This window comes from Salvelinus alpinus, chromosome 20 (genome assembly GCF_045679555.1).
Source record: "Salvelinus alpinus chromosome 20, SLU_Salpinus.1, whole genome shotgun sequence".
In the NCBI taxonomy this organism is placed as follows: Eukaryota; Metazoa; Chordata; class Actinopteri; order Salmoniformes; family Salmonidae; genus Salvelinus; species Salvelinus alpinus.
Genome location: NC_092105.1, coordinates 51,252,260 through 51,273,111, shown reverse-complemented (window position 1 = coordinate 51,273,111; position 20,852 = coordinate 51,252,260). Strand labels below are relative to the sequence as shown.

The window sequence follows — 20,852 nt, the reverse complement described above, 5'->3', positions numbered from 1 at the left end:
TATTGGCCATGCATACTAAGCAGTATGCTACTGTGGATGCGGTTACACAGCCCAATGGAGTCAATGCCCTAAGGCATTCTCTGGACCTTTTCCTCCACCCACCTGTGCCCTGGACACATCTGAGCATGCTCCACAGATCAGCTCGCTGGGGTCGTAGTCATCTCCCTGTCCTGCCTCCGCGTCACAGCGCGCCTCTCCCCCAAAGTATGCCTGCAACAGAGGAAGGGAATGGGTCAGTGGATAAGCCTCCCAAAGTAGTTTATTAGAGACAAGCGAAATTGACTGAAGGACCTCTGCGAAATATATTCCACGTAGGGAAAATGTATGCCTGCTGCTACTGTATTCTCACAAGTTAATCCTTAAGTCTAAGCCTAAACTAACATATGCAATTGTTTTAAGATGGTCAGACAAAGGATCATTTGGCAATTTGATTTGGAATTTCAGGACCCCTTTAGGTATTCACAAAATATATTTCAAAAATATTTGATGAAACATTGAATTTGGCCTTACTGCTATTAGCCTATAGAAGAAATACAGTGCATTCGGAAACTATTCAATCTACACACAATAATCCATAATGACAAATCAAAACATTTTTTTGTTGCTTTGTCTGAATACTTATGTAAACAAGGTATCTTTATTTTTTTAATAAATTTGCTAACATTTGGTTTTTCGTTATGGGGTACTATGTGTAGATTGATGAGAAAATCAATTTTGCCATAAGGCTGTAACATCACAAAATGTGGAAAAAGTCAAGGGGTCTGAATACTTTTTGAATTCACTGTATGCTTTTGAGTTATGTACCCAGTAGGTCCCTCAGGTCCTCCGGCACTGGCCTTTTAACTATCCCAAAGCCTAGTGATATATAATTCAGAAAATACTCATACATGGAAAAACAGATAGTCCAAAAATACATCAAAATACATTTGGTTTTAAAAGCGTCTGTCCTATATCTGAGATATTTAAGAAAGATCAGGAAAATACAATTTTTTTTATTACCCATAATTAACCCCTTTTAAATTTAGAGGGTACTAAATTACTTCCATATCAGGGTTTCAGTTAGGAAAATTTGGCGGCGGACAGTGCGACCGGCAAGATTTGAATTGACCGGACATTTGAGAAATGTACTGGACATCCATATGCATTGTGTAGGTAAAGCATTAGGGCGTCCACCCCAAATAAAATGGCTACCCGGACTATTTGCATTGTGTGCCCACCCCTAACCAAATCCCTCTTTTTACGCTGCTGCTACTCTCTGTTTATCATTTATGCATAGTCACTTTAACTCTACATTCATGTACATGCTACCTCAATTGGGCCGACCAACCAGTGCTCCCGCACATTGGCTAACTGGGCTATTTGCATTGTGTCCCGCCACCCACCACCCCCTCTTTTACGCTACTGCTACTCTCGGTTCATCATATATGCATAGTCACTTTAACCATATCTACATACTACCTCAAATCAGTATGTAGCCTCGCTACTTTTAAAGCCTTGCTAATGTATATAGCCTGTCTTTTTACTTTTGTTTTATTTCTTTACTTACCTATTGTTCACCGAATGCCTTTTTTGCACTATTTCACTGTAAGGTCCACACCTATTGTATTCGGCGCATGTGACAAATAAACTTTGATTTGACCCACCGTGCTCAAAATCACATTTACATTATTGTCATTCATCTTAACAGAATAGTAATGAGCTTTTTATTGAAAAGCAAAACATTGCGCCTTTTCATCCCTGCTATAAATCATAAATGAATATCATTTAAGAAAAATCTAACATTTAGCCTAGAACAAGTCACCTACACAGTATAAAACAATTTAAAAATATAATATTTGTATCATATAATTTTGCGAATAACATGTCCTATTGTATGAACATTTTAATAAATAAATAAAACACAGCTGTTTTCAAATACAAATCATGCCTCTCTAATTTAATTTAGCCTAGGCATGAACATTCTAATTAGTCCTAATAAATAACAAAATATGGCTGTCTACGAACACAAGGGCTGGCCGGTCATGGCTAAAAGGGATCCAGCTTATGTCAAATTAACGTCAGATTTGACTTTTCGTAGCAGGTTAGGAGAATTTACGTAGCAGGTTAGGATAATTAGGTTAAGGTTATAGTTGTGAATAGTTGGCAACGATGTTTCATTTCGGTTTCTGTTTCTGTTCTGAAGTCAAAACTGCCCAACTCCTTGGAGCAGCTTTGTTACTTTGTCCTCAAGAAGGCAGTCATTACTCTGTTTTGGAGAAAGAATCGCACCTTGGCGGGCACACTGGAAACAGGGCTAATCAACACAATCTTTGCCAATTTTGCACAGTCGAGGTACACTGAGCTGAAGTCCCTTATGAGGACCACAGATGGGAAGGCTGCCATTGGCCATGCAAATGTATTATTTTATTTATTTTTTAAACCAATGGGTATGCTTTTATTATGCTAATTAGATTACCGTGGGGGGCGCAGACAGACACTAGGGGATAAAGATATTATTAATTATTTTGAAGTTTAAGGTTATTTTTCCAAATTGACAACACTAAATATACAAATAATTTGAATATTAAAAAAGTGAACTAGCCCTTTAAGGGAAACATCCATTCTATTATGAAACAGAATTCTGCCTACCTTCTTGCACTTGAAGCAGACGTAGTAGGCGTATCGGTTCATTGCGAAGCCGGCCGGATCGTTGTGGAAGCGGGCACCGGGCGTGGTGATGGCCTCGCTCTTGTGCAGACCCTCGTACTCCATTCTCATCAGAGCTTTCCTCCGTACGTCCTCAAACAGCTCCTTGATAGGGTCCAGCAGGTCCTTGATGACCAAGTGGTTTATCTTGTTCTGGGAGGAAAAAGGCAACAGTCCAGTCAAGTCTCAAGTCTTGGAGTATGAGTCAATTTTCACTCCTTAACTCGGTTGACAAACTGTTAGTTCAAACAAATGGAGCCAGAGCTGTTATGATCCAAGCAAGTTAAATTGAAGATATTAATCTTTGTAAGGTCAATTAGTAAATTTGAGAACTCAAGTCCTCAACTCTACACAACAATGTATTTTTTGTTTTGTTTTATTGACCAGATAGGACAGTGAAGAGTAGACCGTAAAGGTAGGAGGACTGTGAGTCAGAAGGGCAGTGTGTTGGATTCGAGAATGGCCCCCGGAGGGATGGCCACCGTTACGGGCTCCTGACCAATTGTGCTATTTTTTTTTTTTTTGGGGCTGGTTCTAACTTTTTTTGTACATAATGTTTTGGACATTGTTTCATATGACCAAAAAGAGCTTCTGGACATCAAAACAGCGATTACTAACCTCGTTTTGGATGAGGACTTCTATTTCAACGAATCAGAAGCGAATGATAATGGCGCCGGAGGGGATGGCTGCAGTTTTACAGGCGCCTAACCAACTGTGCTATTTTGTTAGTTTTTTCCGCATTGTCTGTAACTTATTTTGTACATAAAGTTGTTTCTACCGTCTCTTATGACCGAAAACAGCTTCTGGACATCAGAACAGCGATTACTCATCTCAAACTGGACCAAGAGTCCGTCGCGAAGGATATAATGCTCTCCGGAGACCATGCCCAAATCCCTGTCAAGGGATAAGATTATCCAACACGGATAATATAGAGCTGGCTGGGTTTTTCGTGCATTTGAAGGACAGCTGGTGTGCGATGTCTAATATAAAAGAAGTCTCGAGGTATTGCTCGCCTGAGGTAGAATACCTCATGATAAGCTGTAGACCACACTATCTACCAAAAGAGTTCTCATCTATATTATTCATAGCCGTCTGTGTACCACAACAAACCGATGCTGGTACGAAGACCGCACTCAACGAGCTGTATAAGGCCATAAGGAAACAAGAAAATGCTCATCCATAAGCGGCACTCCTACTGGCCGGGGACTTTAACGCAGGCAAATTTAAATCCGTTTTAACTCATTTCTACCAGCATGTCACGTGTAACCAGAGGAAAAAAAACTCTAGACCACATCGCGGACCACAATGTCTTGCTCCCAGACAAACTAAACAACTTCTTTGCTCGCTTTGAGAACAATACAGTGCCACCGACACAACCAGCTACCAAAACCTGCGGGCTCTCCTTCACTGCAGCCAACATGAGTAAAACATTTAAACGTGTTAATCCTCGCAAGGCTGCCGGCCCATACGGCATCCCTAGCCGCGTCCTCAGAGCATGCGCAGACCAGCTGGCTGGTGTATTTACGGACATATTCAATCAATCCTTATCCCAGTCTGCTGTTCCCACATGCTTCTAGAGGGCCACCATTGTTCCTGTTCCCAAGAAAGCTAAGGTAACTGAGCTAAATGACTATCGCCCCGTAGCACTCACTTCCGTCATCATGAAGTGCTTTGAGAGACTAGTCAAGGACCATATCACCTCCACCCTACCTGACACCCTAGACCCACTCCAATTTGCTTACCGCCCCAATAGGTCCACACACGACGCAATCACACTGCCCTAACCCATCTGGACAAGAGGAATACCTATGTAAGAATGCTGTTCATCGACTACAGCTCAGCATTTAACACCATAGTACCCTCCAAACTCGTCATTAAGCTCGAGACCCTGGGTCTCGACCCCACCCTGGGCAACTGGGTCCTGGTCTTCCTGACGGGCTGCCCCCAGGTGGTGATGTTAGGAAACAACATCTCCACCCCGCTGATCCTCAACACTGGGGCCCCACAAGGGAGCGTTCTCAGCCCTCTCCTGTACTCCCTGTTCACCCATGACTGCGTGGCCATGCACGCCTCCAACTCAATCATCAAGTTTGCAGACGACACTATAATGGTAGGCTTGATTACCAACAACAACGAGACGGCCTACAGGGAGGTGGTGAGGGCCCTCGGAGCATGGTGTCAGGAAAATAACCTCACACTCAACGTCAACAAAACAAAGGAGATGATCGTGGACTTCAGGAAACAGCAGAGGGAGCAGCCCCCTATCCACATCGACGGGACATTAGTGGAGAAGGTGGAAAGTTTTAGGTTCCTCGGCGTACACATCACGGACAAACTGAAATGATCCACCCACACAGACAGCGTGGTGAAGAAGGCGCAGCAGCGCCTCTTCAACCTCAGAAGGCTGAAGAAATTTGGCTTGTCACCATAAACACTCTCAAACTTTTACAGATGCACAATCGAGAGCATCCTGTCGGGCTGTATCACCGCCTGGTACGGCAACTGCTCCGCCCAAAACCGTAAGGCTCTCCAGAGGGTAGTGAGGTCTGCACAACACATCACCTGGGACAAACTACCTGCCCTCCAGGACACCTACACCACCCGATGTCACAGGAAGGCCATAAAGATCATCAAGGACAACAACCACCCGAGCCACTGCCTGTTCACCCCGCTATCATCCAGAAGGTGAGGTCAGTACAGGTGCATCAAAGCTGGGACCGAGACACTGAAAAACAGCTTATTTCTCAAGGCCATCAGACTCTTAAACAGCCATCACTAACATTGAGTGGCTGCTGCCAACATACTGACTCAAATCTCTAGCCACTTTAATAATAAAAAATTGGATATAATAAATGTATCACTAGCCTCTTTAAACAATGCCACTTTATATAATGTTTACATACCCTACATTACTCATCTCATATGTATATACTGTACTCTATACCATCTACTGCATTTTGCCTACACCGTTCGGCCATCGCTCATCCACATATTTTTATGTACATATTCTTATTCATTCCCTTACACTTGTGTGTGTATAAGGTAGTTGTTGTGACATTTTTTGATTACTTGTTAGATATTACTGCATGGTCGGAACTAGAAGCACAAGCATTTTGCTACACTCGCATTAACATCTGCTAACCGTGTGTATGTGACAAATACAATTTGATTTGAACTACTCGGCATCCGGCCGCAACTCGTAAAATAAATTAAATACACCAAAATTGTTCCTCACAAGTGTAGACTAGGTTGTGCAGTAAGCAAACAACATGTCCACCCGACAATGAGAACGGTAAAATACGGTAATAATAATATTGAATGCATTAACATGAAGATGGATTTTAAGGAATTGATTGGGTCACTAACTTGACACCAACAAACGCCCCGTAATATCTGTCCCCCTGCCTTCCGTAAATCGTGGCATTGAATGGTTCAGCAGACTTTTAGCCCTCCATAACTGGCTACGAGACTATTGCAGCTCTGTGGTTGTAACATTTATTGACCATTTTGATACCTTTTGGAAACAAAGTATTATAAGGAGGAAGGGATCCACCCAAACCACTTGGGTTCCATTATAAGGCTGCTTTGAGACAATGACTAATCAATGACTCAAGCCCAGCTCATGTAATCCCTACCATTGTGTCGCTGAGTTGTCATAAACTTCAGCAAATGTACATTATCTCAGGGGCGCTGGAAGACACAATGTAAGTAACCTAATTTATGTCCCTCTTACTGCCCTGCATGCCTCTGCTGATCCTACAGCTATTGCATACAGTAATCTTGTGCCTTTGAACCAGTTATACCGTTAGCACTGAGACAGTGTGCAGGAAGTCCACTGTGTGCAGCTCACCCTGCACTAACATAAATAACCTGCGCATGTCTACCTCTGCTAAGCTTCCCAGCAAAGCATTATAAACAATCAAGCATCCCAGAAAAGTGCTAAAAATAGCCCACGTTAACATATGTAGCTTAAGATTCATGAAATCAATCATTTGCTAGTAACAGATGACAATCATATTCTGACAATCTCGGAAACTCACTGAGATAATACTTTTGATGAACAGCGGTAGAAATAAATGGTTATAAGACCTACAGAAAAAACAAAAATGTGAAGGTGTGGGCATTTATATTCAGAGCCCCATTCCTGTAATGCTTAGAGGATCTCATGTTAAATACTGTTTAAGTAATATGGTTACAGGTTCATCTGCCTCACCTAAAGCCCATTCTGGTGGGAAGCTGCTATAGACCAAGTGCTAACAATTAGTACCAGGACAACATGTGTGAAATGCTTGACAATGTATGTGATATCAACAGAGAGGTTTATTTTCAGGGTGATTTAAATACTGACTGGCTTGCATCAGGCTGCCCACTCAAGAGAAAGCTTCAAAACTGTACTGCCTGCAGCCTGGTTCAGGTTATCAGTCAACCTACCAGGGTAGTTACAAACAGCACAGGAATTAAATCATCAACATGTATTGCTCAAGTCTTTACTAATGCTGCAGAAATTAGCTTGAAAGCAGTATCCAAATCCATCGGCTGTGGTGATCACATTGTAGCAGCCATACAGTTGAAGTCGGAAGTTTACATACACTTAGGTTGGAATCATTAAAACTCATTTTTCAACACTCCACACATTTCTTGTTAACAAACTATAGTTTTGGCAAGTCGGTTAGGACATCTACTTTGTGCATGACACGTAATTTTTCCAACAATTGTTTACAGACAGATTATTTCACTGTATCACAATTCCAGTGAGTCAGAAATTACATACACTAAGTTGACTGTGCCTTTAAACAGCTTGGAAAATTCCAGAAAATTATGTCCCGGCTTTAGAAGCTTCTGATAGGCTAATTGACATCATTTGAAGGTGTATCTGTGGATGTATTTCAAGGCCTACCTTCAAACTCAGTGCCTCTTTGCTTGACATCATGGGAAAATAAAAGAAATCAGCCAAGACCTCAGAAAAATAATTGTAGACCTCCACAAGTCTGGTTCATCCTTGGGAGTAATTTCCAAACGCCTGAAGGTACCATGTTCATCTGTACAAACAATAGTACGCAAGTATAAACACCATGGGACCACGCTGCTATCATACCGCTCAGGAAGGAGACGCGTTCGGTCTCCTAAAGATGAACGTACTTTGGTGCGAAAAGTGCAAATCAATCCCAGAACAACAGCAAAGGACCTTGTGAAGATGCTGGAGGAAACAGGTACAAACATATCTATATCCACAGTAAAACGAGTCCTATATCGACATAACCTGAAAGGCCGCTCAGCAAGGAAGAAGCCACTGCTCCAAAACCGCCATAAAAAAGCCAGACTACGGTTTGCAAAGGCACATGGGGACAAAGATCATACTTTTTGGAGAAATGTCCTCTGGTCTGATGAAACAAAAAATATAACTGTTTGGCCATAATCACCATTGTTATGTTTGGAGGAAAAAGGGGTAGGCTCGCAAGCCGAAGAACACCATCCCAACCGTGAAGCACAGGGGTGGCAGCATCGTGTTGTGGGGGTGCTTTGCTGCAGGAGGGACTGGTGCACTTCACAAAATAGATGGCATCATGAGGTAGGAAAATGACGTGGATATATTGAAGCAACATCTCAAGACATCATTCAGGAAGATAAAGCTCGGTCGCAAATGGGTCTTCCAAATGGACAATGACCCCAAACATACTTCCAAAGTTGTGGCAAAATGGCTTAAGCACAACCAAGTCAAGGTATTGGAGAAGCCATCACAAAACATTGACCTCAATCCTATAGAAAATGTGTGGGCAGAACTGAAAAAGCGTGTGTGAGCAAGGAGGCCTAAAAACCTGACTCAGTTACACCAGTTCTGTCAGGAGGAATGGGCCAAAGTTCACCCAACTTATTGTGGGAAGCTTGTGGAAGGCTACCTGAAACGTTTGACCCAAGTTAAACAATTTAAAGGCAATGCGACCAAATACTAATTGAGTGTATGTAAACTTCTGACCCACTGGGAATGTGATGAAAGAAATAAAAACTGAAATAAATCATTCTCTCTACTATTATTCTGACATTTCACATTCTTAAAATAAAGTGGTGATCCTAACTGACCCAAGACAGGGACTTTTTACATGGATTAAATGTCAGGAATTGTGAAAAACTGAGTTTAAATGTATTTGGCTAAGGTGTATGTAAACTTCCGACTTCAACTGTATCTAGGAAAACCACAGTTCCAAAGGCTGGGCCTAATATAGCGTATAAGAGGTCATACAATATGTTTTGTATTGATTCCTATGTTGCTGATGTAAAGAATATTGTGTGTAATGAGACGCAATCAGACGCTGCACTTGATACATTTATGAAATGACTTATCCCAGTTACTAATAAGCATTCACCCATTAAGAAAATTACTATAAAAACTTAAATCCCTGTGGATTTATGAATTATTGAAAAATGGTATGGTTGAGCGGGATGATGCAAAAGAAATGGCAAATATGTCTGGCTGCACAACCAGTTGGCAAACATATTGCAAATTGAGAAATCCTGTGACTCAACTGAATAAATAGAAGAAACTACACTGAAACAAATATAAATGACAAAGAATGACAGTAAAAAGCTTTGGAGCACCTTAAATCACATTTTGGCAAAAAGGCAAACTCCCCTACCTAAGAATAGTAAAGCCTCCTTTACTGGCTCAAATAGCCGACCAATCAGCCTGTTACAAACCGTTAGAAACATTGTTGAAAAAATTGTGTTTGTTGACATAATGCTATTTTACAGTAAACAAATTGATAGACTTTCAGCCCGCTTATAGGAAAGAACATTCAACAAGTAAGGCAGTCACACAAATGACTGATGATTGGCTGAGAGAAATTGATAAGAATTATAGTGGTGGCTATTTTGTTAGACTTCAGTGCGGCTTTTGACATTATCCATCATAGTCTGCTTCTGGAAAAACATATGTGTTATGGCTTTAAACTCCCTGCTATATTTTGGATAAAGAGTTACCTGTCTAACAGAACACAAAGGCTGTTCTTTAATCCAGGTAGAATCAGGAATTCCCCCGGCAGCTGTCTAGGCCCCTTACTTTTTTCAATCTTTACTAATGACATGCCACTGGCTTGTGTATGTATGCAAATGCCTCAACACTACAGACGTCAGCTACTACAGCGACTGAAATGACTGCAACATGAACATAGCTGCAGATAGTTTCAGAATGGGTGGCAAGGAATATTAGTCCTAAATATTTCTAAAACTAAAAGCATTGTATTTGGGACAAAACATTCACTAAATCCTAAACCTCAACTAAATCTTGTAATGAATAATGTTGAAATTAAACAAGTTGAGGTGACTAAACTGCTTGGAGTAACCCTGGATAGTAAACTGCTATGGTCAAAACATATTGATACAACAGTAACTAAGATGGGGAGAAGTCTGTCCATAATAAAGCACTGCTCTGCCTTCTTAACAGCACTATCAACAAGGCAGGTCCTACAGGCCCTAGTTTTGTCGCGCCTGGACTACTGTTCAGTCATGTGGTCAGATGCTACAAAGAGGAACTTAGGAAGATTGCAAATGCCTCAGAACAGGGCAGTACGGCTGGCCCTTGGATGTACACAGAGAGCTAATATTAATAATATGTATGTCAATCTCTCCTGGCTCAAAGTGGAGGAGAGATTGACTTCATCACTACTTGTATTTGAGAGAGGTATTGACATGTTGAATGCACCGAGCTGTCTGTTTGAAATACTGGCACACAGCTCAGACACCCATGTATACCCCCACAAGACAGTCCAGAACTGACTATGGGAGGCGCACAGTACAACATAGAGCCATGACTACATGGACCTCTATTCCACATTAAGTAACTCATGCAAACAGTAAAATTTGATTTAAAAAAATAGATACAAATACACCTTATTGAACAGCGGGGACTGTGAAGCAACACAAACATAGGCACAGACACATGCATGTAAACACACGATAACATACGCACTATACACACATGTTCACATGTATTTTATGTTGTAGATACTGTATGTGGTAGTAGAGTAGTGGCCTGAGAGCAGACTGTGCTGTGAAATCTGTTGTGAATGTATTGTAATGTTTAAAAGAATGTATAACTGCCTTAATTTTGCTGGACCCCAGGAAGAGTAGCTGCTGGACAGCAGCTAATGCTTGGCAACAGCTAATGGGGATCCATAATAAATACAAATACATCAGTGACCTCATCTCAATCATCGAGCCGGCTCGCACTCTCCGCTCTAGCTACTCCCTACAGCTTCAAGTCCCCAAGACACATCTTTGAACTATGGAGGACCGAGCTATCAGCTCCCCTGCCTCTCACCTATGGAATGCTCTCCCTGACCAACTAAGACATTTTTAAACGGCCATAAAACCCACTTCTACAGTCTTTTAACCTGCTTTGATTCTAAATGTAAGTTGTTTTTAATTGTATTTTTTTCTGATTAGAGCTTTTAGATAACCTTAGCGCTATACAAATTAAATGTATTATTAGCATCATTAGCATTCCCATTGATTCACAACGGCAGGTTAGCTAGTTAGCTTTGTGGCACAACCAATGATGTATATAAACGTTGGATTGCTGATGCTATGCATTGGCCATTGAGAGGGTTTGAAGCAACTGGTCGGCCATATTGGCACTCCCCAGTAGTAGCAGTCCTCCATAGGAATGAATGGAATTCTACAGTATTTCAACGAAATGTTTCAAGGACAAAATTATATAGTTGTATTTAGGTATTTTTTTAATGTATTGGGGACAGTAACATTATTAATAAAAAATATATTCCTTAAGGAAAATGTTATATATTTTTTCACCCACATAATATAACTTAAAATGATGGCTTAAAGTGTCTGTAATAGAATAAATGTGTCCAAAAATGAATGTATAGATTAATAAATGCATTTCTATAGCTTCCAAAATGGAGGCACAGTGGCAGTCATCTAGTGTATATATAAATCATTGGGCACAACCGACTGCTAATATCTTAATGTTACCTACATCAAAACATTTCAGCACTGTTTCTTTCTTTTGTCATTGGTATTCTGTGTCTAACAACATTTGCCCTTTCAAGCATTGATCTTCAATTAAAAAGTAATACAGCCTGTACGGATAACGACCATTTGATACAGCCTAATAAGCTAGCTAGCTAACCTGCCATTTTAGGAATGCTGAATATGCTAATGTCTGCTTCAGAGTGCTTAAACTACATGATAACGACACATTTATTTAATATTTAACCATGGTTTTGCTTGTGTGTCAATGGGCCGGAAGTTGTAGGACAACCACGTTTGAAATGGCTCAGATCAAGTGGGCGGGGCTACATAAGGTGAATAGTACCTTGCAGATTGGGCAGGACATGAAGCCAAAGGTGATCCTGGGTCCGAGCCAGCGGTTGTCCAGAACACGACGGGTACACTGGAGGTGGAACACGTGACTGCAGTCCAGCTGAGGAACAAAACAGAATCACACACATAGAACCTGACCTTGAATCTGAACACATCTTTGGCATAAAGGTAAACAAGAATCCTTGGTTCAAAAAGTATTTGTTGTTTTCTTTTCAAACAACAAAACCAATGGAATTGTACCACAAGTTAAAATCCTAACCATCTGGAACTCCAGGGAGGTAAAACATAAATATATATTTTTTAATATAAACTCAGCAAAAAAAGATAAGTCCCATTTTCAGTACCCTGTCTTGCAAAGATAATTCGTAAAAAGGGTTTATAAACGGTTTCCCATGCTTGTTCAATGAACCATAAACATGCACATGTGGAACGGTCGTTAAGACACTAACAGCTTACAGACAGTAGGCAATTAAGGTCACAGTTATGAAAACTTAGGACACTAAAGAGGCAGTTTCTACTGACTCTGAAAAACACCAAAAGAAAGACGCCCAGGGTCCCTGCTCATCTGCATTAACATGCCTTAGGCATGCTGCAAGAAGGCATGAGGACGCCCAAGACAGCGCTACAGGGAGACCGGACGGACAGCTGATCAACAGCGCTACAGGGAGACAGGACGGACAGCTGATAGTCCTCGCAGTGGCAGACCACGTGTAACAACACCTGCACAGAATCGGTACATCACACCTGCAGGACAGGTACAGGATGGCAACAACAACTGCCTGAGTTACACCAGGAATGCACAATCCCTCCATCGGTGCTCAGACTGTCTGCAATAGGCTGAGAGAAGCTGGACTGAGGGCTTCTAGTCCTGTTGTAAGGCAGGTCTTCACCAGACATCACCAGCAACAACGTCACTTATATGCACAAACCCACCGTCGCTATATGCACAAACCCACCGTCGAGTCGCGGTATTGTCTCACTAGGGGTGATGGTCGGATTCGTGTTTATCGTCGAAGGAATGAGCATTACACCGAGGCCTTTACTCTGGAGCGGGATCGATTTGTAGGTGGAGGGTCCGTCATGGTCTGGGGCAGTGTGTCACAGCATCATCGGACTGAGCTTGTTGTCAATGTAGGCAATCTCAACCTCGGTGCGTTACAGGGAAGACATCCTCCTCCCTCATGTGGTACCCTTCCTGCAGGCTCATCCTGACATGATCCTCCAGCATGACAATGCCACCAGCCATACTGCTCGTTCTGTGCGTGATTTCCTGCAAGACAGGAATGTCAGTGTTCTGCCATGGCCAGCGAAGAGCCCGGATCTCAATCCCATTGAGCATGTCTGGGACCTGTTGGATCGGAGGGTGAGGGCTAGGGCCATTCCCCCAGAAATGTCCGGGAACTTGCAGGTGCCTTGGTGGAAGAGTGGGGTAACATCTCACAGCAAGAACTGGCAAATCTGGTGCAGTCCATGAGGAGGAGATGCACTGCAATAGTTAATGCTGCTGGTGGCCACACCAGATACTGACTGTCACTTTTGATTTTGACCCTCCCTTTGTTCAGGGACACATTTTTTTTCTTCTGTTAGTCACATGTCTGTGGAACTTGTTCAGTTTATGTCTCAGTTGTTGAATCTTATGTTCATACAAATATTTACACATGTTAAGATTGCTGAAAATAAATGCAGTTGACGGTGAGAGGACATTTCTTGTTTTGCTGAGTTTACTTATTCAACATGCTTTGTTGTCATTGGTGAACTGACTAGGCTATTATCACATCATTAGCATCCTCATTAGCAAACTTGATGTTACTTTTTTTGCTGAGATAGATATAGAGATAGATAGATATATATATATTTATATCTATCTATCTATGGACATAACTACTCATTTAAGGGTTTTTCTTAATGTTTTACTATTTTCTACATAATAGTGAAAACATCAAAACTATGAAATAACACATATGGAACCATGTAGTAACTAAAAAAATGCAAAACAAATCCAAATATATTTTAGATTCTTCAAAGTAGCCATCCATTGCCTTGATGACAGCTTTGCATTCTCTCAACCAGCTTCACCTGGAATGCTTTTCCAACAGTCTTGAAGGAGTTTCACATATGCTGAGAACTTGTTGGTTGCTTTTCCTTCACTCTGCGGTCCAACTCATCCCGAACCATCTCAATTCGGTTAAGGTTGGGTGATTGTGGAGGCCAGGTCATCTGATGCAGCACTCCATGACTCTTGTTCTTGGTCAAATAGCCCTTACACAGCCTGGAGGTGTCATGCTAAAAACAAATGATAGTCCCACTAAGCGCAAAACAGATGGGATGGCGTATCGCTGCAGAATGCTGTGGTAGCCATGCTGGTTAAGTGTGCCTTGAATTCTAAATAAATCAATGTGTCACCAGGAAAGCACCCCCACGCTTCATGGTGGGAACCACACATGGAAAGATCATGCGTTCACCACCTCTGCATCTCACAAAGACACGGCGGTTGGAACCAGAAATCTCGAATTTGGACTCATCAGACCAAATGATAGATTTCCACCGGTCTAATGTCCATTGCTCGTGTTTCTTGGCACAAGGAAGTCTCTTCTTCTTATTGATGTCCTTTAGTAGTGGTTTCTTTGCAGCAATACGACCATGAATCTATCCTCTGCAGCAGAGGTAACTCTGGGTCTTTTTTTCCTGTGGTGGTCCTCATGAGAGCCAGTTTCATCATAGCGCTTGATGGTTTTTGCGACTGCATTGAAGAAAATGTCTTAAAGTAATGGACTGTAGTTTCTCTTGGGCTTATTTGAGCTGTTCTTGACATAATATGGACTTGGTCTTTTACCAAATAGGGCTATCTTCTGTATACCACCCCTACCATGTCACAACACACATGATTGGCTCAAATGCATTAAGGAAAGAAATTCCAAAAATATACTTTGACAAGACACATGTTAATTTAAATGCATTCCAGGTGACTACCTCATGAAGCTGGTTGAGAGAATGCCAAGAGCTGTCATCAAGGCAAAGGATGGCTACTTTGAAGAATCTCAAATATACCAAATATCTTTTGATTTGTTTATCACTTTCTTGGTTACTATGTGTTATTTTATAGTTTTGATGTCTTCACTATTATTCTACTACGTAGAAAAAATTAAGAAAAACCATGGAATGAGTAGGTGTGTCCAAACTGTTGACCTTGTACTGTGTATACATACACACACACATACATACATATATATATCATTCTCAAAACTTTTTGCCATGACTGTGTGTATATACAGTGAGGGAAAAAGGTATTTGATCCCCTGCTGATTTTGTACGTTTGCCCACTGACAAAGATATTATCAGTCTATAATTTTAATGGTAGGTTTATTTGAACAGTGAGAGACAGAATAACAACAAAAATATCCAGAAAAATGCATGTCAAAAATGTTATAAATTGATTTGCATTTTAATGAGGGAAATAAGTATTTGACCCCTTCTCAATCAAAAAGATTTCTGGCTCCCAGGTGTCTTTCATACAGGTAACGAACGGAGATTAGGAGCACACTCTTAAAGGGAGTGCTCCTAATCTCAGTTTCTTACCTGTATAAAAGATACCTGTCCACAGAAGCAATCAATCAATCAGATTCCAAACTCTCCACCATGGCCAAGACCAAAGAGCTCTCCAAGGATGTCAGGGACAAGATTGTAGACCTACACAATGCTGGAATGGGCTACAAGACCATCGCCAAGCAGCTTGGTGAGAAGGTGACAACAGTTTCTGTGATTATTCGCAAATGGAAGAAACACAAAAGACCTGTCAATCTCCCTCAGCCTGGGGCTCCATGCAAGATCTCACCTCGTGAAGTTGCAATGATCATGAGAACGGTGAGGAATCAGCCCAGAACTACACAGGAGGATCTTGTCAATGATCTCAAGGCAGCTGGGACCATAGTCATCAAGAAAACAATTGGTAACACACTATGCCGTGAAGGACTGAAATCCTGCAGCGCCCGCAAGGTCCCCCTGCTCAAGAAAGCACATATACAGGCCCGTCTGAAGTTTGCCAATGAACATCTGAATGATTCAGAGGACAACTGGGTGAACGTGTTGTGGTCAGATGAGACCAAAATGGAGTTCTTTGGCATCAACCCAACTTGCCGTGTTTGGAGGAGGAGGAATGCTGCCTATGACCCCAAGAAACCATCCCCACCGTCAAACATGGAGGTGGAAACATTATGCTTTGGGGGTGTTTTTCTGCTAAAGGGACAGGACAACTTCACCGCATCAAAGGGACGATGGACGGGGCCATGTACCGTCAAATCTTGGGTGAAAACCTCCTTCCCTCAGCCAGGGTATTGAAAATGGGTCGTGGATGGGTATTCCAGCATGACAATGACCCAAAACACACGGCCAAGGCAACAAAGGAGTGGCTCAAGAAGAAGCACATTAAGGTCCTGGAGTGGCCTAGCCAGTATCCAGACCTTAATCCCATAGAAAATCTGTGGAGGGAGCTGAAGGTTCGAGTTGCCAAACGTCAGCCTCAAAACCTTAATGACTTGAAGAAGATCTGCAAAGAGGAGTGGGACAAAATCCCTCCTGAGATGTGTGCAAACCTGGTGGCCAACTACAAGAAACGTCTGACCTCTGTGATTGCCAACAAGGGTTTTGCCACCAAGTACTAAGTCATGTTTTGCAGAGGGGTCAAATACTTATTTCCCTCATTAAAATGCAAATCAATTCATAACATTTTTGACATGCGTTTTTCTGGATTTTTTTGTTGATATTCTGTCTCTCACTGTTCAAATAAACCTACCATTAAAATTATAGACTGATCATTTCTTTGTCAGTGGGCAAACGTACAAAATCAGCAGGGGATCAAATACTTTTTTCCCTCACTGTATATATATACACACACACACAGTCATGGCAAAAAGTTTTGAGAATGATATATATATGTATGTGTGTGTGTGTATGTATACACAGTACAAGGTCAACAGTTTGGACACACCTACTCATTCCATGGTTTTTCTTAATTTTTTCTACGTAGTAGAATAATAGTATAGTATAATAGTGTGTGTATATATATATATATACACACACACATACACACACACAGTCATGGCAAAAAGTTTTGAGAATGACACAAATACACATTTTCACAAAGTCTGCTGCCTCCGTTTGTATGATGGCAATTTGCATATACTTCAGAATGTTATGAAAAGTGATCAGATGAATTGCAATTAATTGCAAAGTCCCTCTTTGCCATGCAAATGAACTGAACCATTTTTTGGGAAATTGCATTTCAGCCCTGCCACAAAAAGACCAGCTGACATCATGTCAGTGATTCTCTTGTTAACACAGGTGTGAGTGTTGACGAGCACAAGGCTGGAGATCACTCTGTCATGCTGATTGAGTTCGAATAACAGACTGGAAGCTTCAAAAGAAGGGTGGTGCTTGCAATCATTGTTCTTCCTCTGTCAAACATGGTTACCTGCAAGGAAACACGTGCCGTCATCATTGCTTTGCACAAAAAGGGCTTCACAGGCAAGGATATTGCTGCCAGTAAGATTGCACCTAAATCAACCATTTATCGGATCATCAAGAACTTCAAGGAGAGCGGTTCAATTGTTGTGAAGAAGGCTTCAGGGCGCCCAAGAAAGTCCAGCAAGCGCCAGGAACGTCTCCTAAAGTTGATTCAGCTGTGGGATCGGGGCACCACCAGTACAGAGCTTACTCAGGAATGGCAGCAGGCAGGTGTGAGTGCATCTGCACGCACAGTGAGGCGAAGACTTTTGGAGGATGGCCTGGTGTCAAGCAGGGCAGCTAAGAAGCCACTTCTCTCCAGGAAAAACATCAGGGACAGACTGATTTTCTGCAAAAGGTACTGGGATTGGACTGCTGAGGACTGGGGTAAAGTCATTTTCTCTGATGAATCTCCTTTCCGATTGTTTGGGGCATCCGGAAAAAAGCTTGTACGGAGAAGACAAGGTGAGCGCTACCATCAGTCCTGTGTCATGCCAACAGTAAAGCATCCTGAGACCATTCATGTGTGGGGTTGCTTCTCAGCCAAGGGAGTGCGCTCACTCACAATTTTGCCTAAGAACACAGCCGTGAATAAAGAATGGTACCAACACATCCTCCGAGATCAACTTCTCCCAACCATCCAGGAACAGTTTGGTGACGAACAATGCCTTTTCCAGCATGATGGAGCACCTTGCCATAAGGCAAACAAAACATCGATATTTTGGGTCCATGGCCAGGAAACTCCCCAGACCTTAATCCCATTGAGAACTTGTGGTCAATCCTCAAAGGCGGGTGGACAAACTAAAACCCACAAATTCTGACAAACTCCAAGCATTGATTATGCAAGAATGGGCTGCCATCAGTCAGGATGTGGCCCAGAAGTTTATTGACAGCATGCCAGGGCGGATTGCAGAGGTCTTGAAAAAGAAGGGTCAACACTGCAAATATTGACTCTTTGCATCAACTTCATGTAATTGTCAATAAAAGCATTTGACGCTTGTAATTATACTTCAGTATTCCATGGTAACATCTGACAAAAATGTCTAAAGACACTGAAGCAGCAAACTTTGTGGAAATTAATATTTGTGTCATTCTCAAATGTTTTGGCCACGCCTGTATGTATGTATAATACAGTATATCACAAAAGTGAGTACACCCTTCACATTTTTGTAAATATTTTGAGTATATCTTTTCATGTGACAACACTGAAGAAATGACACTTTGCTACAATGTAAAGTAGTGAGTGTACAGCTTGTACAACAGTGTAAATTTGCTGTCCCCTCAAAATAACTCAACACACAGCCATTAATGTCTAAACCGCTGGCAACAAAAGTGAGTACACCCCTAAGTGAAAATGTCCAAATTGGGCCCAAAGTGCCAATATTATGTGTGGCCACCATCATTTTCCAGCACTGCCTTAACCCTCTTGGGCATGGAGTTCACCAGAGCTTCACAGGTTGCCACTGGAGTCCTCTTCCACTCCTCCATGACGACATCACGGAGCTGGTGGATGTTAGAGACCTTGCACTCCTCCACCTTCCGTTTGAGGATACCCCACAGATGCTCAATAGGGTTTAGGTCTGGAGACATGCTTGGCCAGTCCATCACCTTTACCCTCAGCTTCTTTAGCAAGGCAGTGGTCGTCTTGGAGCTGTGTTTGGGGTCGTTATCATGTTGGAATACTGCCCTGCGGCCCAGTCTCCAAAGGGAGGGGATCATGCTCTGCTTCAGTATGTCACAGTACATGTTGGAATTCATGGTTCCCTCAATGAATTGTAGCTCCCCAGTGCCGGCAGCACTCATGCAGCCCCAGACCATGACACTCCCACCACCATGCTTGACTGTAGGCAAGACACACTTGTCTTTGTACTCCTCACCTGGTTGCCGCCACACACGCTTGACACCATCTGAACCAAATAAGTTTATCTTGGTCTCATCAGACCACAGGACATGGTTCCAGTAATCCATGTCCTTAGTCTGCTTGTCTTCAGCAAACTGTTTGCTGGATTTCTTGTGCATCATCTTTAGAAGAGGCTTCCTTCTGGGACGACAGCCATGCAGACCAATTTGATGCAGTGTACGGCGTATGGTCTGAGCACTGACAGGCTGACCCCCCACCCCTTCAACCTCTGCAGCAATGCTGGCAGCACTCATACGTCTATTTCCCAAAGACAACCTCTGGATATGACGCTGAGAACGTGCACTCAACTTCTTTGGTCGACCATGGCGAGGCCTGTTCTGAGTGGAACCTGTCCAGTTCAACCGCTGTATGGTCTTGGCCACCGTGCTGCAGCTCAGTTTCAGGGTCTTGGCAATCTTCTTATAGCCCAGGCCATCTTTATGTAGAGCAACAATTCTTTTTTTCAGATCCTCAGAGAGTTCTTTGCCATGAGGTACCATGTTGAACTTCCAGTGACCAGTCAGTATGAGGGAGTGTGAGAGCGATGACACCAAATTTAACACACCTGAGACCTTGTAACACTAACGAGTCACATGACACCGGGAGGGAAAATGGCTAATTGGGCCCAATTTGGACATTTTCATTTAGGGTTGTACTCACTTTTGTTGCCAGCGGTTTAGACATTAATGGCTGTGTGTTGAGTTATTTTGAGGGGACAGCAAATTTACACTGTTATACAAGCTGTACACTCACTACTTTACATTGTACCAAAGTGTCATTTCTTCAGTGTTGTCACATGAAAAGATATACTCAAATATTTAGAAAAATGTGAGGGGTGTACTCACTTTTGTGATATACTGTATATATATATATATATGTATGTACACACACACACACATATATGAAAGAAAACGGATACTAATTGAACCCAGGTGTGAGTCACCATCTGATTCAAGCAAGTCAGAGTATCATAGCGATACAATATACTATTAATAAATAAATAGTATATTGTATTTAATTCTGTGTACAGTATAGTATACCTGGACAGCGGGAGCGGCAGAGAGCGCCTCTGTGAAGCAGATCATGCACATGTCGTCGGCGTCCTGTTTCAGGCAGCCTGTGCTCTTGTCACAGCCGTGCAGACAGGGCAGGCAGCTTTCCTCGTTCTTCACCCCGCCACAGGGGTGGCCGCACGCGTGCGTCTTACTGCACGCCAGCTTGGCATACTCCTACATAGGACACGGAGGGTCATATTATGCTTTTTACATCTAATCAAATCCAACTTTGTTCAAAGTGTGTTTAAAATAGCAACACCCTTTGCAGTGCAATACTGTACAGCAGAGTCGATTTCAAATCTATCAATTTAGAGAGTGACTTGGAATTCAATTCATGAACTGTACAGTTTAAAATAAATTGCGTTTCAATGTCCATA

The 20,852-nt window shown here is 42.2% G+C and overlaps 1 protein-coding gene across 26 annotated transcripts in view; it reads right to left on the bottom strand.

Moving 5' to 3' along the window:
- Positions 1–20,852, bottom strand: part of LOC139547192 (E3 ubiquitin-protein ligase MYCBP2) — a 313,317-nt gene that overhangs the window by 7,236 nt on the left and 285,229 nt on the right. For all 26 annotated transcript variants that reach the window (XM_071356258.1, XM_071356266.1, XM_071356259.1 and 23 more), the window contains 4 exons: positions 20,461–20,649; positions 12,014–12,121; positions 2,629–2,838; positions 103–210 (listed from right to left, as the gene is read on the bottom strand). In XM_071356258.1, the coding sequence (XP_071212359.1) occupies positions 103–210; positions 2,629–2,838; positions 12,014–12,121; positions 20,461–20,649 (615 nt within the window). The remainder of the gene's footprint in view (positions 1–102; positions 211–2,628; positions 2,839–12,013; positions 12,122–20,460; positions 20,650–20,852) is intronic.